The sequence below is a fragment of the Cynocephalus volans genome, chromosome X (genome assembly GCF_027409185.1).
Source record: "Cynocephalus volans isolate mCynVol1 chromosome X, mCynVol1.pri, whole genome shotgun sequence".
Lineage (NCBI taxonomy): Eukaryota > Metazoa > Chordata > Mammalia > Dermoptera > Cynocephalidae > Cynocephalus > Cynocephalus volans.
In genome coordinates this window covers 45,715,541-45,729,765 of record NC_084478.1, presented here as the reverse complement: position 1 = coordinate 45,729,765, position 14,225 = coordinate 45,715,541, and the positions used below count along the sequence as shown (strand labels likewise).

Here is a 14,225-nt window from a genome sequence, read left to right as displayed (position 1 = left end):
TGTCTGTTCATCTCCTTTCACCATATTGTAATTGGAATATTAGTTTTCTTATCGTGAAGTTGTTTGAGTTCCTTGTACATTCTGGAAATTGGTACAGCCATGATGGGAAACAGAGTGGAGTTTCCTCAGAGAACTAAAAATACATCTACCTTATGACCCACCTATCCCAGTGATGGGTATACCCAAAGGAAATGTAATTAGCATATCAGAAATACACCTGTACTACCATGTTCAGTTTAATGCTATTCAGAATAGCCAGGAGATGGAATCAACCTAAATGCTCATCAACAGATGAATTGATAAAAAACTGTGGTGTGTATACACACAAGGAAATACTATTCAGCTAGAAAAAGAAATGATATCCAGTAATTTGCAGCAATATGGATGGAACTGGAAACCATTTTGTTAAGTGGAATGAGTCAGTCACAGAAAGTCAAATACCACCTAATCTCACTCATATGTGTTTTATTAAAAACGTAGTTGTCATACAAGTGGAGAGTAGAATAATGAGTAGAGAGTCTGGGAGAAGAGTGGGGATAGAGGGAGGAGAAGTGATGGACTAACCGGTACAAAACTATGCTATCTACCCTAAGTGAATCATTGTGCAGTGTATGCATATATTGAAACAATGAGTTGAACCAACCAAAAATAAATAGCCATAAATTATTTTTTAAAACGAATATTCCCCCATAAGATCAGGAACAAGACAAAGATGGCCGTTCTTACCACCTCTACTCAATATGGTCTTAGAAGTTCTAGTCAGTTTACTTAGAAAAGAAAATGAAATAAATGGCATCCAAGCTGGAAAAGAAGAACCGAAACCGTCTTTATTCGTGGACGATAGGATCTTGAATATTGAAAATCCTAAGGACTACACTGAAAAACAATTAGAACTAGTAAATGAGTTCATTAAGATTGCAGGATAAGAGTTCAATATAGTAACATCACTTGCATTTTTCTATTCTAGAAATATCAATTTCATTTCTGTATACTAGCAATGAGCCATTGTAAAACAAAATGTAGAAAAGAATTGCACATGCCAAAGTATCAAAAAGAATAAAATTCTTAGTAATAAATTTAACCAAAGATGAGCAAACATACTACATAAACAGTATTACATTGCAAAAAGAAATTAAAATCCTAAATAAATGGGAAGACATCTCATGATTATGTATAAGAAGACTTAATATTGTTAGGATGGCAATATTCCTCAAATTTATCTACCTACTAAATTCAACACCTATCAAAATCCCAGCTGACAGAAGTCACGTTACATACTGACCTGGCCCTCGTCTTTATGCCGAAAGGTGCTTCTACTATGGTCTTTTTTGAGCATGAGTGGCTATGTAAGAAATCTGTCTACCCTGCAACTGCCAGGCTAAGCTAGACGGATAGGCTGTGGAGAGGGAGTGGGGAGGTGGGAACCAGCCAACGCTTAGTGGTTCCAGACTGATCTATTAGAGTCATCCCAGCTAATTCACCATATATAATGGAGCACAAACAAGCCCTCCTGTCCCCTCTCTGAGTTCCTGAGCCTCAGAATTATGATAAAGTAATGAGGAGTTGCTAGTTTCAGCCACTAAGGTTTGATGTAGGTTTAGTTATGTAGCAAAGGATAACCGGAGCACATAGATATGCATTCGCAATGTGCAGAAGATTTTGTGGCTTGCAGAGTACACAATGTTCATTGAAGGTGGGAATGTTTAATAAAGTACTATTTTCTACTTCTCCCAATCGTCATCAAACTCATTTATTGGAGTGCAATGAATATGATTCTGGATAAAAGATGTCAACGATTTGATGAAATACAGTTATTACCTGTAAAATTATTTTTCTATATTATAGTATTATTCAAGTACAATTGAGAAGTAAAAATTGTATATATTTAAAGTGTACAACTTGAGGTTTTGATATATTATGCATTGCGAACTAATCACCACAGTCCAGCTACTTAATGCATCCATCATCTCTCACAGTTATCATTTTCCTTTTTGTTGTGGTGGTGGTGATGGTAAAACACTTTTTAGAAAATGACGGTCCTATCACAGGGACTTACTCCATAAGATAGTACATCGTGCAAATTAACGAGAAAGCAGTGAATTCTAATAATCCGGGTTGTATTCGATTCTATCATTTGGAATCACAGATTAGGACACCTTTGGCTAATTGATTTTTCGAAACAGCCTATAGCAGAGAAGGAGACCCATACTGAGTTTCTGCCTACAGGTCACACCCTGTAGGTGGCTCTCAATCTTTCTTTGCCTGTTAGTATTATTGAGTCACCCTTAATTGCTTATGATTTGTCTGTTTTATGGTTTTCGATGGAAAAAAGACAGATTCTTCTGGCCTACACGAATCAGCATTGCAAGGAATTTCAAATCACGTCATTATATCTCTATCTATGTGTATACACTGTAACCATAATTAAAATTGCATGTTTGGATTTATGCCGGAAAAGTCATGAAATGTTATATGGTTGTGGACACTCATTACAATAAATGTATAGAGTTGTCTCTCTGTTCCTCAAGTGGACTCAGCTCTGCAGATGGGTGAGGCTGCGAGGAACACTCTCAGGTCTCTAAGCATCCACACAGGGAAGCCAACTGCCAAAGAGGCAAAGAGGCAGAGCCCGACCACAACCAACCGAGGAAAGCGTCGCAGCCACCTGCTGTGCTCGCCGCTCGCGTTAGTCCCTGGTGTTGACCTTCTCCTGCTCCGTGTGGAAGAGGGGAGGAGCCCAGGCCACGTTCTCAAAGGCCATGAGTTACAGTCACCCCCCTGTCTATGTGGAGAGCATGACCTCTCTCAAGGTGGGCCACGTGACCTACCGCACCTCAGCCAACACCCTGCGGCAAGTCTTTGAGAAGTATGGGTGCATCGGCGGCGTGTACATTCCGCGGGTCGCTTCACTAACGAGCCTCGTGGCTTCGCCTTTGTCTGCTTCCTCTACAAGCACCACGCCCAGGACGCCATGGATGCCCTAGACCAGACCGTGTGGGATGGCGCGAGCTGCGAGTGCAGATGGCCCACTGTAGTCACCCCGCATATGGCCACCATAGGTGCCGTCGGGGAACGCCACCCGCAGGTACGAGGGAGACAACTATGAACGTCAGAGCCACAGAACAAGGCCTCCTCGTCCCAGCCATTCCAGTAGGAGGGGCCGATCCAGATCCCGATGCCGACATGGATCCCGACCCAGGAGTAGATCTCACGTCAGCTGCTTGAGGTCTAGGTCTCACTCCCACTCTCATTCTCGCTCTCACTGCAGATCTTCATCAACCCCTAGATCCGGGTCCATCCAAAGATCCATATCCAAGTCCTCCTTGGTGTCCAGAACTCGCTCGTGGACGGGGTCAAGTTCTGGGTCCAGAAGTCTTCCACCTGGGTGCAAGAGGGGTTCCGAGTCCGGATCACGATCCAAGGGTACCTCCAAGTCTCCTGAAGAGGAAAGAGTTGGTTAGTGACTCACCAGCAAGCAACCTGAGGACTGGGCTGCGGGGGGGAGGGGCGGGACGGGTAGGTAGAGTCATTTGATCAAACAGTCCTTGAAACAAGCCACTGTGACTTGAAAAGGTGATTTTGTAACGTTTTGTCTAACTTTTTACCTGTTCTAAGCCTTGCCTCAGGTGGTAAACTTCAGTTTTATATGGTATTTTGCAGTTGTTATTTGAATAATAGTTGAAAATCTTGTTAGGGAGGTGAAAGACTTCAATTTTCATTATTGGTTTGAGTATCTGAAATAAGGTTTCATTTTCTTCAGAGTGCTGACTTTTGTGTGTTGGTTTGAAAGTAAACTATTAACCGCATTTGTGGCCTGCTTATTTAAGAAAATGTGTGCACCCATTTCCTATTGAGTAGTGCAAAACTGTCAAGTGATTAAATCATTATGGCCTTCATTCTTTAAAATTAAAAACCTATAAAAATTGGTGTAAATTCATTTACATGTGCCGTTTATCTTCAGGCATAAATGATAACCTGAACCTGCAATTGTACGAAGACATTTTTGGTGAAAATAATTGATTTTTAAAGGATTATTTATCAAACAGAATTCCAACCTCGTAATGAGTTTTTGTGCACCAGACACAGTTGTATATCCGTTAAGTAAGACTAGTTGGCTGTTAAGGTGATGAATTGTAGTGCAGAGTGCTTGACTAATTTATGTTTTCTCCTGGCCGCTCCTATGTAAGGATGACATGCTGTACAGAAACAGATGGCTGTCCAGTTTAATAAAATGTGTGACAGCTGCACTTCTCTTCACCGAGACCCTGCATATGTCTTTCAAAGCATACAGTGAACACATCTAGCAGATGATAAATATGCCCTTATTTTTCTTTCTCACCCCCAAAATGGTAAATCTCATCATCCTCATTTATGACCTTAAATATGAAAAATGTTAAGAAAGCAAATGATTTGTAACTTAATATGTACTGATAACATGCCCTGAATGGTTTTTTTTCTCTTATGCTTATTCTGTACTATAACCACTTTCTGAAGTTTTAAACATTTTTCATATTTCCTGCTGTGTTAAAAAAAATAAAAATTAAAAGTTCAATGTGATTATAGTCTCATTCATAACATTGTGAAACAAAAAACATCGAGGCCATCCATCTCAAATATTTTATTACAAAAAATAAATTCTCAAGACCACAGAGCACCAACCTTCAGTGACCTAAGGTGTAAATAGTTTAATTTAGCAAGCTACAAAGGGTCTACTTGGTAAATTTGCAGCTGCCTGACAAATTTCTTCCCCACAGTTGTCATGAGTTTCTCCTGGCTCAGCTCTGAATCTTCTTGAGTTGCCTTCTACAACTCAACATTTCATAGTAGGACCTTTGAATTAATGTTCTGGAAGATGGTGGATCCTAGCTTGACTTTGCAGGTTGGGCCAGCTCTGATTCCCTTGTTTCTCTTGTTGCTCAGCATCAGCTGGCACCAACACTTAGCCCCACTCAACCTTTCTGCTGCACTTTATGGTTGTTGATTCAGCACCCTGGCTCAGGCATTATTTTCAATCCCCACCACCCAACTCCCTTTTTCTGAGCAATTGTCCTAAATCAGACTTTAACAAATGCGTTCAACCTTCTCATATTAGAGTTTATGAAATTGAAATCTGTAGAGATTGAGTGATTGGACAATTACTGGTAGACTTCAGCTTGGGTCTTACAGTTCTCAACTCAGCCATATTTCCTACATATTGAAGTACCTCATACATTGCCCTTTCATACATTGAATTGAAATGTTGTTAGGAACATCATTTGTGATGCTTGGGAACAAATGTCAGAAGAAGATGTTTAAATAGATAATAGCAGTAATGTTATAAGGCCTCAAGGTTTGAAATGAAGTACATTCTCATTGTGAAGAACTTTCAAAAGTTAAGTGAAATTAATCTACTACTAGTAGCCTGAAAATTCGTTAAAGTCAGTGATTATTAATTTTACCAAACATCCGCTAAACACTTTAAACACTCACACCACACACATCCAAATACATGCTCACACATCTTCTTACACTAAGACTTTGCTAAACTTAATCACCTTAAAAATCCCACCAGAGAACAGATTGGTTATAGAACATTACCTCACTTCCTATTGAGGTGTCAGTGACAGACACGCTAATTTCCACCAGGACCATTTTCTTTCTTAATATAAACCAGAAGTTTTGTGGTCCCTTATGTCAAGGAATTTTCTTTACATTAGAGAACTAAATGAGAATCACTGTGCTAATGCGTCAGAATAAATTGTATAATATAGAAAAAACAATGCAAAAATAGGAACATGTTGAAAGGACCACTTGGTACAAAGAGCTAGGAAATGGATTTAACAGAACTAAAATTACGTTATGACCATGTTTTCTTCATAATCAGATGAAAAAGTTTGTTCATTTCTTTCAGCTCCGTTATATTCAATTTCAGTGCCTAACAAATACCTGGTAAACAAGTGATTGACAGAAAAAAGAAATCTGTGCTCTTTTCTGATTTTTTTCGTATAAAACTAAGCCAACATATAGTCTAACTTGTATAAACAGGTTGACTTTATAGAATGGACAACAGCAAATAAGTTTTACCTGACAAATATGTTGAAAATGACTTTTTGACATCTGATTAAATCACTGATCATATGACTCTCCTCTTGCAACTATTAGGGTCCTTCCTTGTAAGTGACAGAAATCCTTCACAAGCTCACATTTTTTAAAAAGGGAATACATTGGCCTACAGATCAACAAACCTAAGGCACGTTTAGCTTCAGGAATGTTTCAAAGTATTTTGCATTATCTTTTTCCCCGAATTTGTTTTCCTCTGTCTCTTTATGTCGGTTTTCCTAATTACTGTGTAAACAAGATTTCCACAAGCATTCTTTAGGTTTGTATCCCACCAGTTCAGCAACTGCAACAGAAAATAATTTCTGTTTTTCAGTAGTTCCAGGTAATATCTCATATTTAGCCCTTCAATGGACTGTTTTTGGTCACATGCTCATTCTTAAGCCAATTACCATTTGAGATAGCTGATTGAGCATGGCTAGGTCATGTGACCATTCCTTTAGCCATGGCAGTGAATTCAGCTGCATCCAAACCTTCTGGACTAGGACTGGGGGAATGAGTACTTCCCCCTGGAATTTCAGAGTGCTCCTATAAGTTATGTAAAGTTGATGCTAAGGAGACAAAAGTAACAAAATACAATGCTTGTTCTCAAAACATAACACTTTACTTTGTGTTATTTCTGGCAGGAAAAACATCAAAACCTTATTTCCAGTCTGTGTCAATCCTTTTTGCATTAATTTTACATTTCCATCTCAGCACCAAAGCTATGGCCATAGCTTCTCAAACCAGCCAACAACTTTCTCAAGTCTGTTCCTTATGTGTGACTTAATTTCCCTCCACCAACACATGCCCAACTTCCACTTTTTACCTGGAAATAAAATCATAATTTTATGTAAAAACTCAGGTTTAAATGTAATATCTCTGTGAAACATTCCCCAGCTTCCTTTAAATAACCAATGTCACTAAATTGTCTTTGCTTACACAATCTTATACATGTATATATAAATCTTTTACAGCATATAAATGCAGTATTTTGATAATTTTACGTGTTAATACCCTTACAATGAATGTGATTTACTTGGGAGTACAGACCGTTGCAACATTTGACATCTCTACATTTTTTTTCCCATCTTTTTGGTCTCCCCTCTGAGAGCATGTACATTTGACAAATCTCTAGTAGCTAGGATAGTTTACACTGGATGTATTTATTTTACTTAATAAGTCAAATTGTGTAACACGTTCGTACACAGTAGCCAGATGTGGTCTTTATAGAAACAAAATCAAATGAAGGATCCCCAAGCAAGTGTTAAGTGCGGCCGATGTTAATGAGTCCAGAGATTCTTGGAGGTCTACTTTAGATAGCATTGCAAATGAGCACTATTTTCACCAAGCAGTCCTTGGTGCACTCACATCCAGGGAACAAAATCAGCAAATTCAGCACTCATTACGGTAGGCATAATATATAACTGTTCAGGATCTGGTTTTTATGTCTTTTTTGGTTTGGTTTTGGTGGCTGGGCTGTGCAGAGATCCAAAAACTTGACCTTGGTGTTATCAATGGACCAGTTTATTAAATGCCTGTTATGTTCCGGTTAGTTTTGCTTCAGTATTTATAATATTTATGAGAAAGGTAAACAAAGGAACGCCTTTGTTTACCTGGACGCCTTTATGGAGAATTCCTGAAGGGATCCTCTAGGTCAGCAGGAAACCTGCAAACCTTTTTAACAGAGCTTGAGGGGTTGTGTAATATCAGATGAAGCCATTAAGAGTTAAAAGTGAGAGGACCCAACTGAGGAAATTCAGCTCTGGCCTTGGGGAGTTACGAAAAACTTGTGGGCTTTTTTAGTTAGCATCTATGATTTGAGGAATTCATGATGGGAAAAGACAAAGAGAAGTCACTGGACACCTGAAAATAAGAACTGCCGCATTTAACTGTGATGACTTTGGCACAGGGTTTTGAAAAAAAGCAGTCTATGTAATGTAACTAGCTGCATTCTGGTTCTGTAATTGGCTTACAAATAAACGGAGCATATCAGAGCTTGAAAAAGCCTCTGAGAGCCTGAGAATAGGCTCACGTCGGTGAAAGGATGTGAAGGGTAGTGCTTGGTACACCATAAGCACACACAGATATTTGCTTATTTTGAATGAAGTGCATGCAACCTAGCAAACTAGCCTGAACCCCGTCTCTGTGCGGTGGTCACAATAAGCAAGATGACAGCAGCCGAGACCATGCCTCCTCGTGCATGCTGGCTAGAGGTGGGTCTCAATCTCACCAGAGCCTGAGGAACTGCAGTACGGTGGCCCTGAGGAGGAAGAGCCTTTGCGGAAGTGGAAACTACTAACCCGGAACCTGACGCTCAAATTCAAGCAGGAAGTGAAGACAACAGAGATCCAGTTCTAGTATTTCAACACTATCTGGTAACAGAACGTTAATTTTCCACTTGTTCATCAACATGGAAAACTCAGATGCTGACGATGAAGAAAGCGAATCTGGGGCCCAGCGCGGAAGTCAGATGAACCAGTCTCTTCGGGAAGAAGATTTCTATGGTTTTGTAAATAGCCTGAATGAAGAAGATTACAGGCTTATGAGGGATAACGATTTGCCAGGTACCATAGGTGAAATCACAAGACTTCAACAAATTACAGAGGACCCACCAGGAGAATCAGATGAAGATAGAGGTATACTTCACTTTAGGGGTATGGAGTTTGTGGGTGGGGATATTGGATGGGAAGCTTAAGGAACTTCATAATAGTAAATGTCAACCAAAGATTATGCAGAAATGGCACAAGTTAATTTAGTGCTAAGTAATTGCTCATAAAAAGAAAACTGGCATTTATTTGGTCTTTGGTGAGAACGTCAAGGTATTTCTCTCTTTTTTTTTTTTTTTTCCTGATTCTCATTTGGTTTGTTTTAATTGGGAAAGAACGAGAAATAGCCCATTTCTTATTTTTCCTGGTTTTCCAACTCCACCGAGAGTTCCTCCTACTTCCTAAATTATTTTTCTATACAGATATATGATTTTCTTAACAGCAAAAAGGAATCACTGGATACTCTGGTCAAGTGATTCTCAACTGGTACTGAATTTGCTCCTCCCCCACGGACAATTAGCATTGTCTGGAGAAAGTTTTCCTTGTCACAGCTCGTTAGGTGGGTGTTAGTGGCATATAGTGAGCAGAGGCCAGGGATGCTGCGAATCGTCCTACAATACACAGGACAGATGCCCGAAAACAAAAAGTTATCCATCCCTAAATGTCAGTAGTGATGAGGTCGAGAAACCCCCTCCCTAAACCCTGAACTCAAGTCTGAGAAACTTCATGCTGAGAAACACACGAAAAAAGCAATCTCACCATCTAACTAATGAAGTGTCTACGGTAACAGGTTAGTTCTTGGCCAGGGCCTGGGCACAGCGCGTCCATTTTGTGCTCACATGCGCAGGTGGCTGCCGTCATGACCTGCTGGTCGGAGCCCTTTCTTGGCCAAACCGGGCTCCTGCCTGCTGCTCAGAAGGGTGTAGTAAGGGCCAGTCCCGGAGGAGCCGGGACACCAGAGCTGCACCAGAGCCCACAGCCCCGGGTCTCGGTGCCCTGTCTGTCCCCATGATGTAGGGCCTGCTTACTGCACCCAGGACCGACAGTGTGTGTTCATTTCTGAAGAAACAAATTGTTGCTCCGAGATTGAAATTTAGTGTAACAGTTGGTGTAGGAACCAAGTCCACATCCTGTTTCATTTTTAGACCAACTTAGCAAAGATGCTTCTCTTAACGCCCTGTCCTCCCCACGCCTCCCCCAAATTAAACTGCACATGAGTTCTGGAAAAAAAAATATATTTCTTGAACACGGCCTTATATGTCTTATGTTAGGTTCAGGCCGTTCATCTGATCTGACTTTCGTTTTCACGCCAATTCAAAATCTCGGTAACATGAAGAAGCATTCAAATTATTTTAAGCTTATAAATTTTGTTTCCATTTTGGCAGTAGTTATAATAGTCTTATATTTTAAAATAATCTTATATATTATCAAAAGCACTTCAGTCAAGAGACCAGAAGAAGTAATGTTGTAGACCAAAAAGAATTAGACAATAATGTAATTTTGAAGGCAGCTATGCTCACCACTATACCACCAACGCGCTCGACAATAATGTAATTTGAACTAAAGTACTAGCACCATAATTTAACTGGGGTATGCCTTGTTTGATTGGTTTGGAATTTTGCCACTGGACTGAAAAAATATCTCTTGACATGCCCTTTGCAGTGATATGCAAGGGTCAATGTATGATGAAATATTGAAAATAGACTTTTTCCAAATTCCCTTTAAAAATCATTATCTCAGTTTATTTAGGATTAGCACACTGTTTTCAGATGGAATTGAAACTGTCTAGCTTCTACTTGTAAGTCTAGACTGTGTAGTTTACAAAAGTCTTAAGTCTATAAATGTGACATCCGCTTAAAATATCTGAATATTTCAGTTTTCATTTTTTGAAAAAAAAATTGAGCAGAGTTTCAGAGCACTATTTTATGATGGCTCTAAATTTGTTTTTACTTTATTTTATTTATTTTATATTTTATTTTATTTATATTTTATTTGTTTTTTATTTTATATTTTATTTTATTTATTTTTATTTTATATTTTATTCTATTTATTTTATTTTTTATTTCATCTTTTATTTTATTTATTTTATTTTATTTTATTTTGTCAATATACAACGTGGTTGATTATTGTGGCCAATTACCAAAACCTCCCTCCCTCCTCCCTCTTCCCCCTCCCCCCCCAAAATGTCCTTTCTGTTTCCTTGTTGAATCAACTTCAAGGAATTGTAAATGTTGTGTCCTCTTCCCTCCCCGCCCCCCACCGGTTGTTTGTGTATTTATTTATTTATTTTTAGCTCCCCCAAATAAGTGAGAACATGTGATATTTCTCTTTCTGTGCTTGACTTGTTTCACTTAATATAATTCTCTCTAGGTCCATCCATGTCATTGCAAACAGCAGTATTTCGTTCTTTTTTATAGCATAATAGTATTCCATTGTGTAGATATACCACCTTTTCCGTATCCACTCATATGACGATGGACATTTGGGCTGGTTCCAACTCTTAGCTATTGTAAAGAGTGCTGCAGTGAACATTGGAGAGCAGGTATACCTTCGAATTGATGATTTCCGTTCCTCTGGGTATATTCCCAGCAGTGGGATAGCTGGGTCATATGGTAGATCTATCTGCAATCATTTGAGGAACCTCCATACCATTTTTCCTTAGAGGCTGCACCATTTTTCAGTCCCACCAAAAATGTATGAGAGTTCCCTTATCTCTGCAACCTCACCAGCATTTATCATTCACAGTCTTTTGGATATTAGCCATCCTAACTTGGGTGAGATGGTATCTTAGTGTGGTTTTGATTTGCATTTTCTGAATACTGAGTGATGCTGAGCATTTTTTCATGTGTCTGTTGGCCATTCATATATCTTCGTTTGAGAAATTCCTATATAGCTGTTTTGCCCATTTTTTAATTGGGTTACTTGTTTTTTTGTTGTAAAGTTATTTCAGTTCATTGAATATTCTGGATATTAATCTTTTGTCAGATGTATGTTTTGCAAATATTTTCTCCCACTCTGCTGGTGGCCTTTAACTCTGTTAATTGTTTCTTTTGCTGTGCAGAAGCTTTTTAGTTTGATATAATCCCATTTGTTTATTTCTCCTTTGGTTGGATGGTTCTAAATTTGATATTCCCTTTCTGTTCATCCCCCTCCTTCTTTCTGGTTAACAGGTGGAGGAGACCCTTCAGATGATACGTCCAGTGGTGACACTCTAATAGAGTTGATTATCTCATTTGGGGAAGCTGAAAATAGTACCACAGGAAGTGAGCAAGGAGAAGACGAATCTCGGATAACAGTGAGCCGGAGTAGTCCTGAAGGTGGTGATTTCAGTTTCAGTGCAGGGATAAGTTTTCACCTTAATAATGGAAGTCTGGGTCCAGGGAATTAATATGCAGTATCTCCAAGACGTGCCAGGGCAGAAAATACAGAAAACAGACAGAGGCAAGTGGGAAATCCACGATCTGAGTCAACATATGCAACGCCAGCTAGGTCAGAACAAAGTGCAACTGAAGCATTAATAGAAGTCCCACCGACCAGAGGTCAGAGAAGAGCAAGAAGCCAGAGACCACACCATCATAGAACCAGAGCAAGAATTGAAAGTAGGTCACCTCGGAATTCATTGAGTGAAATTTCACAAAGATTTCATCATAGTATATCATCTCAGACTTTCGATCAGCCTCTGGTAAATGAGACTGAGAGGTGTTTTACCACTCGACAACATGAGACATTGACAGCAGGCAACTGGACCCGAGTTGCAAACTAGGCATCTTTTTGAAGCTTCTGGAGCAAGTAATGCCTTTCCAGGAGAGCTTTCTCCAGACACAACCAGAAATGGTGAATCTGGGAGACTGAGACCCAGATATCCAAGCATAGTCTTTGAGCTTGAAGTAAGAAGAGAATTTTCGCCGAGAGACCGCATAGCTAGTAGACCTCAGTTAACATTTGAGATGCCAAACAATACTGTCACTTTAGAAAGTGAACAAGGAGGACTCAGAAATACATCTTCACATTCTGAGCAGGCAGGGGTGAGAAATTATGGCAGAACCGTGAGAATCCCTTCTCATAGAATTACAACATCTGCTGCAACTCAGAGCACATTAAGGCAAATAATGACAGGATTTGATGAGTCAATTAACCTTTCGGGCAGTGATTCAAATCCTAGACCCCAATCAAGTTCCTCACCAATTTCCAGGTCAAGCTCCAGGTATATGTCTAGTTCCAGTTTTCATCCTATGTCCAGTTCCAGCTCCAGTAGTGAATATTCAGAAATTTTCTCATTGATCCTTGAAGAAATTAATGAAGAAAGCTCACCATCAGAGGCCAGGCAAGAAACGACCTCTGATGAAGATGACGCACAGCTCTTCCCTAATCGTCCTCAGTTTTTCATCTTAAATGAAGATGATCATGACCAACCTGCAGGACTCACCAAAGCACAGATTGAGAACTTGGCAGTAAGAACTTTTGGTGAAAATGATGCATTAACATCCTGTTGTGTTTGCACTACAGAATACACAGAAGGCAACAAGCTTCGCATACTACTTTGTTCCCATGAATATCATGTCAATTGCATTGATCGCTGGCTGTCTGAGAACTCTACGTGTCCTGTTTGTCGGCGTAAAGTAATAGATTCTAGTGACAGTGAAAATTCTAGCTGAGATGTTAACTCTCAGCTATAAAAATTATTGTGGTGGTAGACAGATAACTGTTATTTGCCTTACGTCCACTTTTGAAGAGACACGTATATAAAATATCAACTTTACCTGAACTGTTGGTTCTTGAAGGAATGATTGTACTTTCTCCAATCTGTTTCAGAATAAAAGGAAATATTAAAAAGCCAAAAGAAAACGTGTTCCATCTGACAATAAAGACCAATTCTACACCATGGCAGGTCACTGAATTTCGATAGAAACTTAGCGGGTACACTGGGTTGGGATGTTCCTGATTCCATGACAGAAGTGTCTTACTATGTCATAATCAATTTCAGATAGATCCTAATAGCCATATCCACTCATGTAAATCCCAGATGTCTCATGGTCCTGTCCTGTCTTGGATGTGCATGCAATTAAATCAGCACCCAAACCAAAATAATTAAGAAGCAATTAAAAATTGTATTAGAGTCATTCACATAAAGTTCTGTTATACACATAACATGTTGGAAAAAGCTTTTAAAGCCTTCTTTTGCTCTCTCCTCAGCAGTTTATCCCACCCACTCATACTACCTTAAGGTTTCTCCCATTCCCAACTACCAGTGTATCAGGATCCTGCTCAAATACAGATGCCACACTTGAAAAGGGCGATCAAATAGTGTTTAATTAAGGGACCACTTACTGAAGTGTGTAAAGAATGAAGGGAAATCAGGAGATGATGAAATACCCTGAGGCTAGCAGTGTGAGAAGCCACTGTTATCACCATTAGGCTTGAAGGATCATAGAGAGCTAGTGGTTCCTGCAACCTAGAATGTCTTGTCGTTGTAGTTAAGAGTTACCCAATAAGAACTGTGGCCTTAGATAGACAAATGGCAGCCACTGCCAACCTAAAACTTGGAAGTGGGGGACCAGAGAAATAAATGCCCCAACCTTTCTTTCCTCATTCTTTCTAATC

General features: G+C 39.5%; 1 protein-coding gene across 1 annotated transcript; it reads left to right on the top strand.

The window, feature by feature from the left end:
• The first annotated feature begins 8,488 nt into the window (after window positions 1-8,488).
• Window positions 8,489-13,279, top strand: LOC134367936 (E3 ubiquitin-protein ligase RLIM-like). The gene is given in 3 exon segments (XM_063084588.1): window positions 8,489-8,714; window positions 11,795-12,353; window positions 12,355-13,279. Coding segments are annotated over 3 exon segments (1,710 nt in total).
• The last annotated feature ends 946 nt before the right edge of the window (window positions 13,280-14,225 follow it).